Source organism: Protomyctophum bolini (assembly GCF_963924005.1).
Source record: "Protomyctophum bolini genome assembly, chromosome: 17".
NCBI classification, from domain to species: Eukaryota; Metazoa; Chordata; class Actinopteri; order Myctophiformes; family Myctophidae; genus Protomyctophum; species Protomyctophum bolini.
The window spans coordinates 17,879,355-17,900,837 of record NC_137878.1 but is presented as its reverse complement, the minus strand read 5'-3'; the positions used below and the strand labels follow the sequence as shown (position 1 = coordinate 17,900,837).

Below are 21,483 nucleotides of genomic sequence, written 5' to 3'. Positions count from 1 at the left end.
GAGACAAAGACCTGACAGGACAGGACATACAGAATGACTACAATCCTCTCACAGTGACAGTTAAGGTCAAGGTAAAAACTATTATGTTCCCATTTTTATGTTCATCTAGTGCTGTCTTACGGTTTCATTCTGGTATGTTTTGATTATGGGTTACAAAGTTACTTAAATTCCTAAAATATTTTAGGAACTTGCTTCACTCCTTATCTCTCCAAGTACTGGTCTTTATCTCGATGTTTATTAACATTTCTAAGGTAAACAAAGCTTTCTTTCCTAATCTAGTATTTAGCGGTATTCTGAACGTTTGGTGGTCCCATAATGCAATCAATGATTGGGCCTTTTAAATTGATGGAGACATGTATGTGCTGTTTGGACGTGCTTACTGTACAATGGAAAGATTTAATAAATATAGGTGGAAACCAAAAATAGAAAAATTAGCAGATCTACAAGCTTGCATATCTGCTACTTTTGCGTTTGTGTGACGCTGTAATATGATCAAACGGCATTTAATTTACAAAATAGTTATAATATGGAGATAATGGAGTGATAAGAGATTTCTCCCCGACAGCAACGTTATACTGTATTTAGCCAGGGAAACCTGAGCTACTCATGATTCAGCAGAGAGACAATGTGTTATCAATTTCACTGCATGGAGCAGGAAGTACTTTGTCTATGGTGGACGACCCAGTGATGAATGTGATGGTCCAATGGCTCTAACATGTGAAGAAACATTTACTTTCATCTCCTAGTTTTCACTTGGTAGCTTAACGTTCACAAGAAAAAAAGAGGTACTGTACTGGACTGGATTTGAAGGACCTAGTAGTATGTATAATGTACATAGATGAGAGTTCAAATATATTGCTTATTATTTAGGATTCTCTGAGTCTTACCTCAGATGAAGCTATTAAACACCTTTATTTTCAATCCCTCAGAAATTTCAATTTAAAATAGCTAGCCCATATGTTGAAAAAAGTCACACCCGTGTGAAGTGAGGGGCGCACATAATTCGCACATAATTCCGACGGAGCATTAGTCCGACATGCTGACATGCGCTGCTCCCGTGCTTGCGGTTATTGTTAAGTTAGGGTTTGAGGTAGGTTGTTGTTTGTCGGACCAATGACTAGTTTGAACTAAGTACTGAGCATCCAGGTGGTGAGGAACGCGGGTGCATTGCCCGGTGTCGAAAAAAATGCCTCTGCCCGGGCTCTGGATCGGGCCCCTGCCCAGCGTCCATATATGGAGCTGGCCTGTTCTGACCTCACAACACTCCATATTTGGGCATGCCTGACGCAGAACTCCACAAGCTGGCCTGTTCTGACATCCCAAAACTCCATATTTGGGCATGCCTGACACAGAACTCCACAAGCTGGCCTGTTCTGACATCCCAACACTCCATATTTGGGCATGCCTGACACAGAACTCCATATATAGGAATAAAGGGACACAGAGAGAGACATACAGAGAGAGACATACAGAAATCTGACGTCGGGCAATAAAAGGGACACAGACATAATATCTGGGTGGGGCATGCATTTCCAACTTTCATCATTCCAAGTAACCTAGTGCCCAACGGGCACTGCCATAGAGGCCTCACGGGCACCTCTCTATAGACTATATATAATTTTTACAAAAACAAAAACAGTTCTTATATGCTGCTTTCACTTGGGAGCCCTACCATTATGATATCTTGCCAAATGTAGATGGTAGCCCAATGGCCTACAGTATCTGTTATGATATGCCTTGACTGGCATCATGCTGGAGAACAGTTCAGAGAGGTGTTAACTTGCAGGCCCCAGTACAGCAATCTGATTAGGAGAGCATTCTCTGTGTCTTGCAGAATACGTAGGCAGCAAAAGTATGTGTATGTTTGTTTTTTGTTTGCACCTTTGTGTGTGTGTGTGTGTGTGTGTGTGTGTGTGTGTGTGTGTGTGGGGGGGGGTGATTAGAGGAGATTGTATTTTTAAGTAACTATAAATACAGTATTCCTGCGCCATGTTCAATCTCTGTCCTTGTCCTCCAAATCAAGTTGCATACTGCAAAACATATTTCATTTTATCCACAAAATCATAAGCCTGTTGTTGGTCAGTGTCTGGGTCTGGCCCAGCCCTGATAAGTATAGGTCTCCAGCTGTTTCAGGACTGTTGGAGGGAGAATGTGAGAACTCAGAATCTGGAGAGAGCAGCTCCCTGCGCTCACTCACCCCCCCTCCCTCCCCACTGCTGGAGACCGGCTGCCGTAACCTGGCAACAGCTATGCACAACAGGAAACAGACTGGGGGATTCCGTCACAGCGCGCCGGAGAGAAAAAAGGAGAACATTGATGGGAGACAGGAAGGCTGACTGTAGGAGAGGGGAGTGGGTACCTCTCTACCCTGCCCCTCCTTTGCCAGCCCCCCCCCCCCCCCCCCCCCCGCACTGACACACACGAGCACCCATTGAACCCATGTTAAAATAACATGGTGTTTGGAGCCAGTTTTGCAGTCATTGTACTGTGACAGTGCAGTTCGATGGTGGAGATTCATTTATTATGTTTTGTTACACTGTATCAATTATGTTATACAGCTACAGTGGGCACGTGAAGAGGGATGTATGATGTATGAGTAAACCAAACAACAAAACAAAGAGCTACTGTTATTTTTCCAGTTTCATACCAGTTTATTTTTCCAAAACAAACAGATGATTCAGCAATGGGCAAGCCAAACATTTGTGTTGGTCATGTCACTGTTTTTCTTTTGTGAATAACTCAATATTGTCCAATGTTCCATCATGCTTTTTGTTCAGACACAAATAAAGGCCATGCACCCGATTCGGGTGTAAGAGCCGCAGAAAGAAAAGTGATCCGAGGTCTTTTCCACCGCATTGTGGCCAAACCACGTCATACCAAGGATGTTACCATCAAAACCCGGCGGCGGCCTCATAATGGACTACCGTCTACCAGTCGAGGTGAGTAGGACCACCCCCCCCCCCCCCACCTCCTGGAGGTGATGATGCACAACATTCATGATACACCGAAAGACGTTCATGTATCCTGTGATTAAGTCAAATCAATTTTAGCGTGTTAACTGGGTCCGGCCTGTGGCAGGCAGCTAGAGAGGGATGATTGATTACATGGATTATGATAAGGCCAGAGAACATGGTACAGTTGTCTCAGGCTGTAATAGAGTTGAGCACATGGCATGCATGAGTTAGCATGAGGCTCAATTTTCACTGGGACTGCCCCCATGCCAAAAATCTGTGTATATGCGTACGTATGAAGCTTTGGATGAAGTTAACAGCTAATGGCATCTGTTAAGTTATGTTAGCGTGACGTCACTGAACTTTACTCTTAGTCTTGATCCTTCCACGCTTCTGATGAACACACTTACGCTGACCACCAAATGTTAAGTTGTTGTACACTGAGGGCTTGAATTTAAGCTTAACTATTTATACAGTGGCCTTCAAAATTATTGTGTATATTAAATCACTATTTACTTAGTCTCTTTACGTCGTCCTCAGACGAGCCCTCCATCAGCGTATGCAGTCATCTCGGTTCTCCATACAGCTCATTTGTGCTTTCTGCACCAGCATCTTTCTTTAGTATGTCCACGTAGGTAGGTGTGGGACGTCCTCTCGATCGATGCCCGTGTGTTGGTTCCTAATTCCCACAGTACAAGCTTTTTGGCCGGGAGCTCTTGGTGTCAGTGGCAGTGGCCAGCTAGTCTCATCCTCCTTACTGCTATCTTCTCTGTTACACTTGGTAATGCCCCGTACAGACGCTTGTTGGTGATGTGCTCGTCTCTGTTGATGTTAAGTACCACACGTAGCATTCTGGTGTAGCACCCGTCCAGAGATTTCTGTAGAGCTTGTGTTAGTGTCCAGCATTCATAGCCATAGAGGAGGATGGACTCCACGGTATCAGAGAAGAAACTGATCTTGATGTGTCGGGAGGTTGGATTTTCCACACACTGGTCATACCATTAAGAGCTCTCCAGGCAAGTGCCTTCCTCACTTTAAGGTCCTTCTCTGTGGAGTCAACCCATGTGCCCAGGTATTTTTTTTAAGTCACTTACCTCCTTTAGGACAGTACCCTCTATTGTTGTTAGGGGCAGATGTTCTTGGGAGATGTTATAGGTTATGACCTCAGTCTCCTTCACATTTAGCCTGAGGCCAACTTTAGCGCACTCCAACTCCACTCTGGTCAGGAGAGCCTTCACCTTTTATGCTGTGGATGGACTAAACTTCAGGACTCAACTGGACCGTTGGTCTCCAACTCTCCATAAGACATTTAGGATGCTTCTTGAGGATGCATTACATAGGGACAGCACCTTTAACTGCATCTGTGATTTGTTTTTCATGTGGTTTTAAATGTTTATATTGTTTTTCATTATATGTATTGCATTTGTATTGTTGTACATACTGTTATCAGGGTCTTCTTGATTAAGAGAGCTTTGGTCCTCCCTGGATAAATTAAGGTTAAATAATGAATGATAGAGATAACAATTAGAGGAAAATAATAATTTAAAAAAAGAACACTGCAAATTGTATGATTCAATGCCAGAGCTTACATGTGTACCCACTTCATCAGCCTCTGGTGATTTATGTCCTGTCTTGTGTTTACATTATCAAAACAGGACACTAGCATTGTTTTTAGTTATCTGCCGCACTTTTTTGGTTGTGCTTCCGGAACCATCCTATCCAGCTGTAGTGGACTGTTACCAAGGTTACGAAGGTGTCCACTAATTAACAACAGACCCGGGGTGGAAAAACTATGGAGTCCAAGTGCTGGCCCTGACGTAGTAGAGGGCTGAGCGTCAATCAACAACAGCAGTGCTATTTATTAACTGCAGACGGGGGGGAAGTGTTTACTGCAGCACATGTTTCAGTTACACATAGCTGCAGAGAGCAGCAATGCCCGCCTTCACCCGGCACCACCTCGCCCCCCCCTAGCCCCCAAGTGACAGATTTCCATGATGTCAAAGAAATGAGTGTGGCTCTTTAAAAGAATGGGGGATGTGCTGTGCCCCATGATGAAGCAGACAGCTAGGGTTCCACAAGTGCCATCACTGAGTTGAAAAGAGATCCAGATGAGAGAAGAGGAAGTATTGCATTGGATGTGGAGTTGGACAATGGAGAGTGGAACCCTAAATGATTATCCCTGCTGTACATCACTGACATTGTCCCAAAGAGAGACAGATATTTGAAAAACCCAACTTGTGTTTTGTTTTTCGGCATGAATTGTTATAAGATATAAGAAATGCCATTATTATTATTTCTTTTTTATAGTTACCATAATTACTTACACTGACTTCCTACGCTTTTTCCCAACTGAGAGCTATATATCTTAAAGCAAGAAAGGGTAGACAATACCGGCGTGGAGAGATTTGCGATGGACATACTGTACACACCCTCTTATTGTCTCGTGGGAGCGACACTGTAAGAATTAAGCTTGGCTAGTAAGTGTGACCTACAGTAGTGAGTATCTTTTCAACCAGGGAAAACAAATATATTTTCTGGAAACACACCACTGTTGATATATGACTGTAAAAAAAATGGGAAGTAGTGACATTACACATTACAAGCAGTCGGATCTTTGAACACATGTCAATGATCTCCATTGAGAATGACTGTGGCATGGCACTTCAGCACCACTGGGTGGGGGGGGGGGGGGGTGGTGGGTGCTGATAAGATGCCATAGTGTTGTAGTGCAGATTCCTCCCACCTCCATGGATGGACACGCTTCCAGAGATCCACCATGTGACTGCTGTCATCACAGAAACCACAGCCTCGCTGCCGGCACCCAAATGTCCAGGCCAGCCAAAGATAGCAGCGACGGTCCTGCCTCGGATTTGTATACGCTGAGAAGCACAAGACAAGGATGCTACCACAGCGAGAAGCCTATGGAAAATCTCTATGAAGATTCTCAGTTCACCGTGTCAAATGACTGGGTATAGGTCTTTACTTTTATAGAGCCATCCTATGCATTTACGGATAATGATGTGTTCTGTTGCCCAGGCACAGACATGCAGACTGTCAAAGGGAAGTGGAAAAGCAATTATTTGCCTTTGCAATCATTTAGAAATCCTGTGGAACGCCCCGCCCCCTATATGAATGTTTTTATGTTTCAGGATGCAGGTTACCCAGGTTGTGACAGCTAACATACTATTATGTTGGGACATGTTTGGCGTCAAGGGCCAGGGCACCTGCTTCGGTCTCTTGATTTTTTTGCTACAAAAGCAGAAAAACCATCTGTTGTAATTAGTTGACAACTGTTTGCATCAAAAGCTCGTAAGGATTAGTCTTAGAAAATCTTGATCGGGGAGATTCTTCTCGCAGTATGTTATGCTGTGTTCTGTCATGCAATGACAGCTTTGGCCTTGCACATATAGCGCCAAAGCGAGCAAATACATGAAAGGTGTGGAAAGGATAGATTAATGGCGAACAAACTTCAAGAGATTTGAATAGCAGTGGTTGTTATTGTTACGATTTGTTACCTCTCAAATGACTTCTATGCTTTACAAGCGGTGCAATCCCAATGTGCTGTTCTGCTATTTATAACATTTAGAAATATAGCCTAATAAGAAATCCATCCAGGCTAGCTGAAGCTGCAGTTCCTGCTGCATAAATATGTTTTACCATTATACTTGCAAGACTTCTCCTGATGATGCGACTTTTATGCACGTTGTAGCCTACAGGCTAATCGCCTACTACCTTTGATAATTGGCCTTGTCTACAGCTGGAAACCCCATGTGTGAGAGAATCTCTCCAGTCTCCACTAGCACATCTGCTTGTAGGCTGTACGTGGACGAACGCGTCATTGCTTGAGGGGCGGGGCTACTGAGGTGATCCCCGGGTTTATAAGCGCAGAAGTCCTCTCTGTGTCGAAGCAGTGCGTCACACACGCCCAGAGCAGCCAGGATTCCCTATCAGTGTGGTATTAACACACGGACGGACACAAATATTAAACTAAGGGCAATTAGGCATCCATCCGTGAGCATCTCGGGCATGATCTTATATTCCGCGTGTTCTGATTTATCTGAAACCACGTCTTAACCACGTTTTAACACTTTTTTAAATAACGCGGATCGATGTAACATTTATTTTATAGGCTGATCATTTTAAGTTTAATCAAGCGATTTCTTTTTTCGAACTCTACGGAGGTAGCCTACGCTGAAAGATCAACTGCAACAGCTGGACAATAGCCCCCTTTATGGATAAGCGATCTTGCCCATCTGCTACTTTACTCAAAGTTTGATTCCTTTAATTAATACGTATTCGTGGTATTACAACGGAAATGAAAGCTGCTGAAGAGGGTGAGTGTGATTTACCATTGGGTCCCTACTGTCTGTCTTCTATTCGCACAATTCAACCAGGGATCTGGGTAGTTATAGAGAGCTGAATAAGAACGCATCTCATCTAATCTCACATTATTACATTACACAGAATGTGTTACTTTTATAAATGCAATGTTGCTCTAAGAGAAATTCTTAACTGGCTTCTTTTTGAAGTCTGTTCGACTTTCATACATTTCATATAAGCAGTAAATCATGATGAAGTCGTTATTAAAGCAACTGTACGTGTGCCCCTCTCTGGTGATTTAGGCAATGTAGGCGTGTTTGGACTGTTGACTCGACTTCTCGTGACTGGATGGGCTGTTAGAATCCAGTCTTTGCTACTATAAAATAAACAACATTTTGTATTCCATGAAAATTGTTGGATAGTTATCCAATGGGAGTCTGTCCTTTACCTGTTGGAACTGGATAATCTCCAGTCCTCTGAAGAGCAACAACCCAAGTGATCTATTTTTAGAATACAGACATTGCAATGCCACTGTGTCACACCACAATGTTAAATGTGGACATAATTTTCCTTTTTATTACAAGGAGTCATATGGTGCAGCACTGATGTCATCGTCTTTACGGTTGGGCCCCTAATTCATTTTAATTGGCCTCAGACAGGGAGCTGTGGTAGCTGTAGGCTGTCTGTCTGCCTGCCCAATAGCAGTCTCATAGTAGCTCTCTCATCAATATCACTGTACTGGGTTGCTCAGCCCCATGTATGCAAACCACAGCCTCCCGTTCACATGCAGTAGGCTACTCCCCTGCTTCTATATCCCTTATGTGTATGACTATGACCTCAGCCTCTGCCACAGATTTTGCAGCAAGGCTGAGTTTCATGTAGCCTACTTAGTAGTTAGTTAGTAGTTGGCCAATTAACTTTGCTGAGCTGGGTAGCATGCACCTTTTTGGCATGCAAACAAACAAGGTGTGCCTCCTGCATTTATTTTTGAGGGACTGATGGAAAGCTGAAAGTACAAAGTAGCCAAAAAAAGCACTTGGAGTTTTTATAGTGTTATATAGAGCTAGACTAGAGCATCATGTATGTTCGATGGCATAAATTATGTGGCGTGTGGAATGGGGAGGAAATCATCTGGTCTTTCCTGGTTATTTGTAGATGTGGTTTTAGAATGTTGGTTATTTTTCACTAATTTGTGTCTCACCTTTCTTCCTTTTGTGGAGGTTGTGTTCTGACTTAAATGCCATGGGGCCACTGTGCTATTATAACTATAGCTGTTTGGGGAAAACCCATAGCTGATGGTTTGAGGTCTATGGTTTTACTCTCATTTAGAAACAGAAATGTGCATGCCTTCTACATCACTACATCACTGGTTAGCCAAGAGAGCTGGAGCTAGTTCCAGGCATGCTGTTTCTAATGCCATTATAGGCAACTCTGCAACAGCTCCCATGATGCCAATTCTGGCAGCTGTTACAATAAGCCTCTTAAGGGTGCCAGTGTGTGTTTGATAATTATTATGATTACAATTTCAATTTGTTTGCTTTTCAGATGCGTATAGCTACACCCCAAATGTCAGTATCTCTCTCCCACTGGGCAACCCTTGTCTACCGTCCCAATACCATGGCCTCCAATCGAGCCCCATTATATCGGTCTCTATCAGCCAGCCAACGAGCTACGAGGCCCAAGAGGCCATGAGAAATTCGGGTTATTACTCATCTCCAATTATCCGTCCAAATGGGGCCCCGGCGTTGGAGAGTCCACGCATCGAGATCACAGCTTATGGACAGTTTTCAGAGGACGAGGTGGAGGAGAGCAGCCTTCCCATCGGCAAGCGTGTCAACTCCATTGTGACGCTGACCCTGCCCAACGCCGACGGCTACCGAGACCCCAGCTGCCTCAGCCCTGCCAGCAGCGTATCATCCCGCAGCTGTCACTCCGATGCCTCGTCTTATGAATCGGGCTTCTCCTACAACTACGATAACTCTCCGCAGAACTCCCCCTGGCAGTCCCCCTGCGTGTCGCCCAAGGGCTCCACCCTCACGCTACCGGGTGAGGCCTGTGCCAAGGGTGGTTCCCCGCGCCACTCCCCCTCCACCTCGCCGCGTGCGAGCGTGACTGACGACACCTGGATCGGGTCGCGTGGCTCCAGCAGGCCCAACTCCCCCTGCGGTGCGAAGAGGAAATACACCTTCAATGGTGGTGGCGTTCCGGCGTCCCACAAGCTCCAATTCCCATACTCCCCCAACCACTCCCCTGGGCCGTCCCCGCAGACCTCCCCACGCCTCAGTGTGACAGAAGAGTCTTGGCTGCCCAACACCAACCAGTACACCAACTCGGCCATACTGGCGGCCATCAATGCCTTGAGTACTGATGGATTGGCTGATCTGGGGGAAGGGGTTCCTACAAAGGCCCGAAAGACTAGCCTAGAACACAACCCCACCCTCAGCCTGAAGGTGGAGCCCAGAGGAGAGGAAATGAGTTCCGCGGAGCCCTGTCAGGATGACCACCCTGCAGCCCGTCTGGCCTTAAAGAAGGAGATCTTCTGCGCTGGGTTCCTAGATGTGCCACAGCATCCATACACATGGTCCAAGCCAAAGCAATATGTCAGGTAAGGAAGTAGTGAGATTTTGAATTAGACAATAACTAGTTGGAACATTTTAACGTACACCCGAAAACAAGTGGTTCAAATTTAAAGTGAGGTTATAGATTATATTATATTATATTATATTATAATATTATTTACAATTTACAATTTAGGCATTTAGCAGACTCTCTTAATCCAGAGCGATTTACATTAAGCAAGAACAAAAAGCATGGGAATACATCACATATAAAAAGCATTTATCATGAAACATGCGTAAGCTAAGAACGTAAAAGTGGAATATATATTATATTATATTTAGGGATGTCCCTTTTTTCGCTTCCGATCCGATACCTCAATACTGTGTTAGCCGATACCAAATGACGATACCAGTGTCGTGATCTCATGTGTTTATAGTATCTAGCTATATATCTCGTGTTGTGTTTATAGCAGACTCCTCACTCAAATGTGTACTTGCAGTTTGGGCAACTCCAAAGCAAACTCCAACATTTTATTTACCTGCTATAGTGTCAACCCCTTACCCCTGTGTCGGATCGGTGGTTAGACTGGCATATTCACCGATATAACAAATAAGGGCCGATCCGATACTTTTCCCGATACCGATACAGTATCGGGACATGTCTAATTATATTATATTATATTCCTTTAGCAACAGCTCAAGGCACAACATTTGTACTTTATTATGAACAGTATTGTCAACAACTTTTGAGATTTGGCCCCAGACCCAAGCAAGTAATGAGAAATGCAGACCAGCCCAAGTACACCAGGTCCAGTGAGATTTGAGCAAAAATGTATTTTTGAAACATTCATATATGGACAGAGAGAGAGGGGAAACACGTTTTTGCATATTTGCAATGCCATGCTGTGGTTCAAGTAGATTTTATAAAACATACAAAACAAAATAATTTGAGCGTATCACAAGGTCCAGTCTATCTGGGCTGTTTTCGCATTCTACACGTTCCACCTTGATAAGCACATCTAAAATAAGCTCTACTCCCCTCTGGTTAAAGGTTGATGGGATGCATGTGTTTATTTTCTTCTTCCTGGTAGCCCATCTCTCCCGGCCCTTGACTGGCAGCTTCCATCCAGCTCGGGGCCATATAGCCTGCAGATCGATGTCCAGCCCAAATCCCACCACCGGGCCCACTATGAGACAGAGGGCAGCAGGGGGGCAGTCAAGGCCACGGCGGGAGGACACCCAGTCATTCAGGTCTGCTAGATTGCTTGGCTTTCCCTCTCGTGATTCGTGTTAACACGTGGTACTGCCATTAGGCCATGCAGGGCCCTCGTTTGGTCGTATCACTGTTAGCTCCATCACTTCTCGCCTTACCAGTTTCTCCATCTTTTTTTCCCAACTTTGTGTTAAAATAGATGAGCTGTCATGTGTTTTTTAGATCATGACCTGGCTATGATGCTATTTGAAGATGTCACATTTCTGAATGAAATACCATAAGTATGCTATTAGACAGACTGGTCCACTCAGCCAGTTCCTGTCCAGACATGGGTGACTCAAACTTTTCCATTACGTTCTCAAGTGCTGCACAGACGGTTACAAAGAGAGGTGGTGTGGGCCAGTAAAGCTTAGTCATGAGCTTTTAACCAACTGTACTATATAGCTTGCCTGAAGAGAAAGTATTGAACAACCACCGTTCTGTTTTGGTTTCCTAGCCACCCCCCCCATCAAACATTAGCCTGTCCACACCACTGACCTCTGTCTCAAAATGAATCAAAGAAGCATGAATAATCAAAGAAGCATGAATAATCAGATCAAGGACTCTGTCAAATCCTGAGTGTTCATTTAACCCTGGCAGTGTACAAATGAAACCAAATGGTCCATTTGTATGCTCATTCAGCAGAGTTAAATACACTCACAGGTTTACTGTGAAATCAAGTGGAGTTGTCATTTCTATGACATACCTTGATTCTTTTGCCAATGTTTATTTTTAAGTTGATTTTACAGTACCATTTTACAGTTTATTGTAAAGTAGTTACCAGGTAATAAAATATCAACATATCCCTTTAAGGTCGGACATGTTGAACTGTATGTAGATAGAAGTACTCATCATGGTGCTTATGTGTTTATGGCCACCCGGTGATCTTAACTAAGGAGGCAGGGGTTGCATGAGGACCCAGGAACCCTGAACCCTCTGAACAATCCACGTGTCCATAATCGTAACTATACATCTGTGCTGGGCAGGGACATGTTTTTTGTCCTTGATTAGGTGCTAATGATTTAATGGACGTGCCCCGGCTGAAATAGAGAGAGAGTGTTCTACAGTATGTAAACCTCAACCAAACCAACCCAGTTAACCCACCCACCCGCCTGCCTGCCCGCCACCCACCCCCTTCCTTCTTCACCACTTGCGTCCACCTCAAATGCACAGACTTCCCTTTGTTTAGGAAAGTTCCTGTGTGTATGGTTGACATCATCGCGCACCGCGTCCTGCGGAGGCGGAGGTGGGCAGGGGCTGAAAACCACACATGCTTCTGGCAGGCCTCTGATGGAGATGCTGGAAGGAGGGAGGGAGGAACGTCGGACGAAAGCAACCCAATCTCCTTTTCTCTGCTTGCTTCCTGATTACATGGTTCACTGTTGCTGCAGCCGCTGCCACTGTGGACATTGATGAGCAAGACGAAAGCCTCTTGTTTGCTTCTCCGAGGCAAACCCAGCCCAAAAACGTTGACAGAGTTTATTTTGGAGGCATCTTGTTCTGTGTGTGGTTTTCTCTCTTTTCTTTCCTTTTCTGCTCTGCTTCGTCCAGCATCCAGCACAGCTAAGCCCCCAGTGTTTTCTGTTCTTTTTCAATGCCATGGCCTCTGCCTCGAGTCTCAATCAACCACACTTTTCGCCATTATGCCAATGGCAGACTGTAGTATGTCCTCTCTGAAGCAGTTGTACTGTCCTCGCCGCGGTTCTGCAGGAGGTTTTCATGCTCTTTTCAATGCCCTCAAGTCAAGTCTGTGAGGTCTTTTTTTGTTGTCTGAAAGGAAATCTTGTGTGCTGAGGAGGACATGAGATTAACCTTTTGGGTTTACAATAACCAATGATATATTTGGACATTAGATGACACCTCCCCCAGACTGACCTTGAAGCATCCTATTTTTCAAACTAGTAAGCTGTTTCTTTCATGTGATCCAAAAACATGAACGAGGACTAATTAGTGTGACTAACACTAATTGCGGTATACGTAAGTTTGCTTTCACACTCTCTACACACAAAGAGAGATATTTAACTTTGTCAATTTGACACCCCAGACAAACGATTAGTAGCACTTTACGTATCCACCCACCTAGACTCTGAGATGGATGGTGGTCACAGCATCACGATGAGACGGCGAGTTGTCAATCACAGAAGAAAATAGGTTTTCAAAATAATTGAATTTCCTGTGATTGTCTAAACCTTTGCGGTGTTCATTGAATGGCCAACCCCATGCATATGGTACTCCTATTAAGAAGGTCAAACTAAACATCCAAACGTATTTGCAAATGTTACACAGCAAACTCTGGGAGAGTAGAAATGGACCCATGAGAGTGTATTTGTTGTAGGTGTGGCGTATGTGTGTGATCATCACTTGGAGCAGCGAGGTTATGCGATAGGAATGGAGAGACTGCCCATGCAGTCCTCACTTGGCTCTACTCCTCTTTGGTGCCTTGAGCGGCTGGAGTCTTGGCATTCCTCTAGTGGGTGATAATGTGAACTAGGGAAGGGCGGCTGCAATGCCTCTGTCAAAAAAGCAAGCCTTAAGGAGTAATGACTTACACATAATGGCATTACTGTATGTAAACTGATTACCACAAACTATAATTGGTTTTTAGAAAAGAAACACAGATCCATCACTAATGAGTACAGAAATTGGATAACAGCACTCCTATTCTCGGGTGAAAATAGCAGATGTACAATCTCACAACACGTTGCATCGCGATGTGTTGTGAGATTGTATTTATATTTGGTGTAGAGGGGACCTAGTATAGAGCTCTGGGGGACCCCGGCCAACTAATGGATTTGAAAGAAATCACATTCATCACACCATTGAATTGAATGTTTTTGGTATTGATTATGTCACGGACTGCAATTGTAAGCGGGTAATTTGCTATCTGTAACGAAATTCATTTAGAAAGAAATGTGCTCAACCTTGTGAACAGGCCGCCTCTCACTCCATCAAACACACTCCCTGCTGCCTAAATAAACAGCATTGCTAGGCAGCAACCCATTTCCTTACACAAATATACAGTGCTTTTGCAGGCTCTTAACCCTCAAAGGGATCCTCCTCTAAATCACATGTTGTGCTTCCCCAGTCAAAGCCCTTGTTCATATTTTGGGAGCATTCAGTGCTTTTTATATGTTGGTGAAGAAGACAGCAGGCATCATTTATGAATCTTTTGCATTTTACATTTTATATTTTTGGCGTTTCAACTGATGCTCCTATCCAAGGAGTTTTGGAGCGAGTGGTTATGGATTCAGTGTCTTGCTCAGGGACACAGGATTTAACCTGTGATTTTTCAGTTTTGCCTGAATTATACACTGTTGTATGACAGAGTTACGTGCCTGAAACAGCCAAACTATGCTATTTTTGACGCAATCATACTTCAGGTATTACAGAGCAGTCTCTTTAACTATGTAGCCATCCTGCCATCCCCGCTTCATAAAATGTGATTTTCTTGGTTATGACTCCTGTCTGTATTTCACTCAGCCATTTTGACATGCTACGCCGAGTATTCTCCTCCTAATTTCTCACCTGTCAAGCTGTATAGATAACATACATAGCTCCGGGGCAGCGTGTCGGCAGTAGCCGCTGTTCTCAAGTTTCAGATGGTGGGTTTGGGCTCCATGCCGTGGCTCCGCAGTCTGGGTGGTTGAGGTCATCCTGGCAGAGGGCCCTCCTGTCAAGCAACACCTATAGCGATCTGGGAGTTCTTAGAACCGCCAAGCCCTCCCCCCCCAGTTCTGCAGTCAGAGAGCTTTTCTTTCTGAGTACCTCTGCAAACCAAATCATGCATCCTGTCCCGGATCACCTTACTGATAAAAATCAGAGGTGGGGGGTCAGCACCGAGACGTTTCCTTGACCTTGATTAGCTGGGGGCTTTGAGTAATTGACGTGACCTTCTCCTCACTGTAACACTGGCTCGGTCTTGTCAGTGGGCATTGACCGCTTTCGCAAATCACATAGTTGTTTTGTACTTAAAGGTTATTTTTCTGTTTTTTTTTGTACTGGTCTGTGGCAGCGCTTGCCCTTGAGATCCAACTACAGTAGGACCAACAGTCAATCAGTCCAGAATTGGACTGACGTTAATGGAGAAAGTGTATATGGGTCTTTGGTGGTAAATTAAGAAATAAACTAGAATGGGACTGATACCAAGTTCCTAAATGGATACGTTGTTTAAAAACCTTCATCCATAGAGCATGGCTTCTTCAATGTAGAATGAAAGGATGCGCATGACTAATATTACTGCAAGAAAAAAAGAAAGCTATTTTTTTTATATATATATATATCTAATTTAACAAGCCTTAAGTTGGTCACGTGCCAAAAGCGGTGGACAGAAACTGTGGACATTATGCTGTTGCCCCAACACGGGCAGAAACAAGGCCTTTTAACCAGGCTACTTACACACACTACAACTCGCTTACAATTCGCAAACCTGGCAACACTGCTCTGTGTTCTCATAGCCCCACCAGCCCCGCCCCCACACTCCTTTTCAGTCTCACAATCAGCCATCTTGCTTTTTAGGGCCCTCGCAGGATAACAGAAAGAAGGAAGGGGAGAAATTAGTGCTTATCCCTTCTAAATCCCTGTATTTACAAAATAAAACACTCAGCGAATCCCTTAGTTAAATCAACATTGTTCATTGTCACTACTTGGATTGTGCCGAAAAATTTACATTACACGTATAGCTTTTGCTAATTCCGCCTGCCAGCCCACCGCCGACTACACACGCCTGCACACACACACACACACACACACACACACACACACACACACACACACACACACACACACACACACACACACACACACACGCCAACTACGTTCACTTAATGGGGCCAGTCCTTCACAGTGACACACGCGTTAGATGAACCACGCGACCGGGATGGTTTCTACCCCTCAATGTCGTGCATTTGCTGCGCCCTTCTAATGCTGCGCCACGCCTACTCTATACTGCTCCATGCGACTCGAACAGCGTCAGCAGCAGCAGCTCCGAGCCTCCGTCAGAAAGGCTGCCCACAGCACTGCACAGCCCCACACCCAAATGAATCGAATGAATGAATAAGGCGCTTATATCGCTTTTGCTCAGTGGATGGGACATTTACATTAAAAGCAATCGGATGGACGCGTGGATAACGGCATGGCTGTGTGCAATCGGAGGGAAAGCTTCCATAATCCATATAGCTTCCATGCTAGCTGCTTCAGACACAGGGGAGGGGAGGGAGAAATAGTGCGAAATAGCGCTTATGCAACAATTACCCTAAAACACAAACACCTCAACTCGATGTCATTGTGAATAAGAATTTCGAGCGAAATAATAATTTTTGGAAGGACACTTTCACCCAGTATCAAGCTAAATGTGGAAGCCGTGTGTGTCACACCAAAACGGGTGACCTATAGATTCCTGTAACCAGCCTCTCGCACTGCCTGCGAGTTGGCTCCGTCTAAGGCTCCGTCTCATGAGCAAATTTAGAACTTCCGGTCTGAGAGCTAGCAGATTTAAGACATCCGGTTGCTTTCAGAATAAAATAAGGTTATTTAATTCGTTAATTAAATAATTTTTACATTACATTATTAGTATTATTATTACATTACAGTTATTGTAAAGACACACATTATGTTTCTGTGTAAAAATAAGTAATTAAATAACATAAAAAAGTTATCTAAATGGATAAATGCTATTCACTGGAGTGCATGGACTTTATAAAGTGGACACTGGACAAAAGACGGCTCCGCCAGGCAACTATCTGGACATACCCACGCGTTTGGGAAGATGTCCTCTACCACCCCACAGTCTCCGCTAAGCGGGAGAGGTGTAAAATTCACAGCAGCAGAGCTTCTACTGGGGTCAATGCAAAAAAATGTACCGTTTCCGGACCCAGAATGGACACTGGACAAAGAGGCCTCCGCGAGGCAACTATCTGGACATACCCACGCGTCCGGGGAGATGTCCTCTACCACCCCACAGTCTCCACTAAGCGGGAGAGGTGTAAAATTCAGAGCAGCAGACCTTCTATTGGGGTCAACACTCAAAAAAGTGCCGTTTCCAGACCCAGAATGGACACTGGACAAAGAGGCCTCCGCGAGGCAACTATCTGGACATACCCACGCGTCCGGGGAGATGTCCTCTACCACCCCACAGTCTCCGCTAAGCGAGAGAGGTGTAAAATTCAGAGCAGCAGAGCTTCTACTGGGGTCAATGCAAAAGAAATTACCGTTTCCGGACCCAGACTGGACACTGGACAAAAGACGGCTCCGCGAGGCAACTATCTGGACATACCCACGCGTCCGGGGAGATGTCCTCTACCACCCCACAGTCTCCGCTAAGCGGGAGAGGTGTAAAATTCCGAGCAGCAGACCTTCTATTGGGGTCAACACTCAAAAAAGTGCCGTTTCCAGACCCAGAATGGACACTGGACAAAGAGGCCTCCGCGAGGCAACTATCTGGACATACCCACGCGTCCGGGGAGATGTCCTCTACCACCCCACAGTCTCCGCTAAGCGAGTAAATGGGTGCTTATATTTCTATGTGAAATGTGGTGATGCTGGCATCACAATAGATGCCAGCATCACGCTGCCTCCGTCTAATAAGCACATTTACAACTTCCTGTTTGGAAACCGAAACAGATGCTTCTGACATTTGCCTGTGCGTGCTTAATCGTTGTACTTCTGAACACATTTCCCAAATCTCAGTGATTTATCCACACATCGCTGTGTGTGTGTGTGTGTGTGTGTGTGTGTGTGTGTGTGTGTGTGTGTGTGTGTCGCGTCGCCCTCCAGCTGCAATTGCGAGTGTGCGCTGTGTGCAGGGCACACTACTGAGTTTAAAACCACAGCTGAAACATGAATTGGAGTCAATTCCCGCAATTTCCTTCTTCCCATATTGCGCTGCAACGACACTAGGATTGAGCCCCCCGAAGGGGGGCGAAATTCTAGTATATATATATATATATATATAAGAAAATCCCGCCCAAATAGTACAGCTAGGTCAGGGGGAAATGGGGGGTGCACGACCAAAAAAGTTTGGGAAAAAAGTGAGCTTAACTACATGAACTCTAGCATCCCTATAGAGTGTCGCAGCCCCGCCCCCTCGAGAGACCCGGAAAATAAATCCCTGTTCATTTTCCTCATAGACTTTTCAGAAAGTATTTATTTAAAGACGTTTTACGCCGCGGACAAAGCCAACTTTTGTCGTGACAAATCATGACAATAAACACAATGTTTTGGGCCAAACAAAGAATTAGAAAGTAGAAATAAACGGCAGGTTACAACACTTTTTTTTGTTGTAATTATTTGTTTGGTCCAAAATATTGTGTTTGTTGTCATGAATTGTCACGACTCGAATTGGCTTCGTACGACGCTAAAAAGGTCTTTAAATAAATACTTTTTGAAATGTCTATGGGAAAAATGCATTGGGATTCATTTCCTGGGCCTGGCGTCGCCATGAAAGGGGCGGAACTGCGACACTCTATGGGGGGAAACTTTCAGTGACAATAGCTGATCTACAAGCTCATGCGTTGTGAGAATGTAGATGGGCTATTTTTGTCAACCATGTTTAATTAGTGCAGAGTAAAAACAGGAGGGAGGCTAGTATAGAACTTTCGGGGACTACTGTCTACTAAGTATATACTGTAACTGTAGGGTTTAAAAGAGTATTTCACTTTAAAAAACTCAGGCTTATGTGAACACCCAAGACAGTTTTTAAGTTTTAAGTCCTATACAAACCCTTCAGTGGCGTAACGAGATGTCAGTAGGCCCCCCCCCCACAGGCTGTTTTTTGGCTCATCCTCCTCCTCCTCCTCTTCATTCCTTTCCAAAAAAGTATTAAAAATGCATAAACAGTAAATGAAAAAACACAGCCCCCTCAGGTATTAGAAGGACAATATCAGTCACCAGGAAAAAAGGATGTGTGTTTTCAATGAAATGTCTAGAAAAGGGGGCGGGGCAGCTAAAATGAATATCACATATCAAAATACTGAATCAAGCAACTTAAAAACTGTCTGGGGTGTTCACATAAGCCTGAGTAGACGGTAAAATTTCAAAAGTATTTTTTTAAAGTGAAACTTTATGTGGGTATAACAAGGTTTTCCAATACCCCTCTTCATAGCTTTCATCTCTGTTCTTGTAACCTAATAATGACATTTGATCCCCTGTGAGAGATCACATGAATATTAACTGGGGACTTGAGGTTTCCCTCTTGTAGTCCTAACCCCCAGTTGATTGCAAAGGGATAGATTTAGGAGTTGATGCTCATTTCATTATTGCACCTATTGTAAATCACACTGAATAAAAGAGAAATATAATGTGTTTGAATGTGTCTCTTTGACCATTTCTACAATATCTTATGAAGTCATTGATAGTTGCAGCCCTACTTCCTCGCTTACCTGTATTCCTGTCCAATAAAAACATTGAAACCTTGGTTTGAGCCATGCACAGTAACATGACATCTCCCCTCTGCCCCTTAGCTCCATGGCTACATGGAGAGTGAGCCCCTGACGCTGCAGCTGTTCATCGGTACGGCGGACGACCGGCTCCTGCGGCCGCACGCCTTCTACCAGGTCCACCGCATCACGGGCAAGACGGTATCCACGCCCAGCCACGAGGCTCTGCAAAACAACACCAAAGTCCTGGAGATTCCCCTGCTGCCAGAGAACAACATGAGAGCCATGTGAGTGGATATAGATAGAGGACCTCCCCGGGTTTACCCCCATGCAATGATGGAGTGACTATCTGAAAAGTTATGTCCGTGACACCTACTGTAATGCGAGCCAGCTGTTCTGGAGGAGATCTGTGTGCGTGCGTGCTTGCGTGTGTGTGTGTGTGTGTGTGCGTGCGTGCACACTGCCCTCTGCACACAGAAGAGCGGGTTTCCCATTTTTATAAGCCTTTGCGATCAGATTACTAGAGGGAACCTCAAAGTGGCTAACGGAGGTCTGGGCTGTGTCTGAGCTCCAGGCGGTAGCAGCCTGCTAGCATCAGCACTTTCTCTACGTTTTAATGGATGTAACACATAGGCTCCCCTTATATAACTCCTGCAGCTCAGGATAGGGTTTCCTCTTTCTTTCAGGGAGGACACGCCTCAGAGTGGTTACGGTATAGGCAAGGGATTTGTCTGAGATTTATTAATTCTGACATGCATTCTAACGTGACGTATAGATGCTCGGTGGCAAAGCACAGAATAGAGGCATTGTGATATTTCACAAATGTGCATTCATCGTGATTTAGGCCATCAGGATTAGAGGCATGTATTAAATTGTGCCATGAATCAACTTCGCTTTCAGTTTTTCTCCAGCTTTTCTGGCACAGGGCCACAAAAGCTGCTGGCATGCTTGAGAGCGGAGAACGAATCCGTTCAACTCGTACTCGAAATCGGGCCTGCAATGGATCTAGAATGAGAAAAATAAGTTGTTTCTTCTCATTTTGGCACTGTGCCGTTTGAATCTCTTTTTTCTTTGTCAAGCCTTGAATAGACACCTCGGAATGCGGTTGTCTACGTAGGCGGCGAGCTGAACAGCTGGGGTCCGAGCATCAACACCTGATTGCTTCTCCAGTAAAGCAGAGACCTCAATGTCTGGTGAAGAATCTCAGGGTGTGTTAGAATAAGTATAAAGGTTGTCAGTTAACCAGACCTTATTATACTGAAGGGAGAGTGATATTTTCTTTGGTTCAAATATGTTATCTATATGCTCTATGTTGCAATACTATTCTCTAATAGCAATGAGATTGCTAACAGTTTAGGACAGAAAATATATTTTCGTGCCAGGATGTATTTTTATACAATTCATGCAGAATACACAAGTGAAATTATATGGGATGAAAGAAAGAAATTAGCACTATTGACTAACTATCTTTGTGGGGTTCTCCTTCCTGATTGGATAAAATTGGTATCCTGTTTACTAAAGCTGGAGAAATGGAGAGACCCCTGTTACTGAACAAACACTCAAGGAAACCCACAAGGAATGAAGCATCGAATAACAAGGAGATGGAAAATAACTCAAATTCAGTGTGGATAAGCTAGGTGTAAAACCTTAGATGACAATGTGGCATAGACCGAAGAGCGGGGTTTGAGGGTGGCATGTTTATTAAAAGTGTAGGGACTGTAACAATTATACATATTTTATTGTAGCCAATATGGTTCCTTGGCCAGGGAGACCTTTATAGAGAGACCAATATTGGGGGAAATTCCCACAGGGGTTCTCGTGTACCATTAAAAAGCTATTCATGAAGCGATCATTTGTTTGTTTATTACAGTGGATTGATTTTGGCTGTATTGGAGAGTGTGAAATCTCTGTTGTGTATTAATCTCCTGCTGGTCCTCCTACTGATTCAGAAGTTTGGATCGGCATCAGGTCTTAATGGATTAAAAGGTTGATAACAGGTTTTCATCTGCCTCAACTTTTCCATCTCTGTC

The 21,483-nt window shown here is 44.4% G+C and overlaps 1 protein-coding gene across 1 annotated transcript in view; it reads left to right on the top strand.

The window, feature by feature from the left end:
- Positions 1-6,880: 6,880 nt before the first annotated feature.
- The window catches only part of nfatc1 (nuclear factor of activated T cells 1), a 51,050-nt gene continuing 36,447 nt past the window's right edge, over positions 6,881-21,483 (top strand). Inside the window, exons 1-4 of the mRNA XM_080788298.1 lie at positions 6,881-7,285; positions 8,817-9,876; positions 10,921-11,080; positions 19,538-19,740. Coding sequence (XP_080644424.1) covers positions 7,267-7,285; positions 8,817-9,876; positions 10,921-11,080; positions 19,538-19,740 — 1,442 coding nt within the window. The 5' untranslated portion in view covers positions 6,881-7,266. The remainder of the gene's footprint in view (positions 7,286-8,816; positions 9,877-10,920; positions 11,081-19,537; positions 19,741-21,483) is intronic.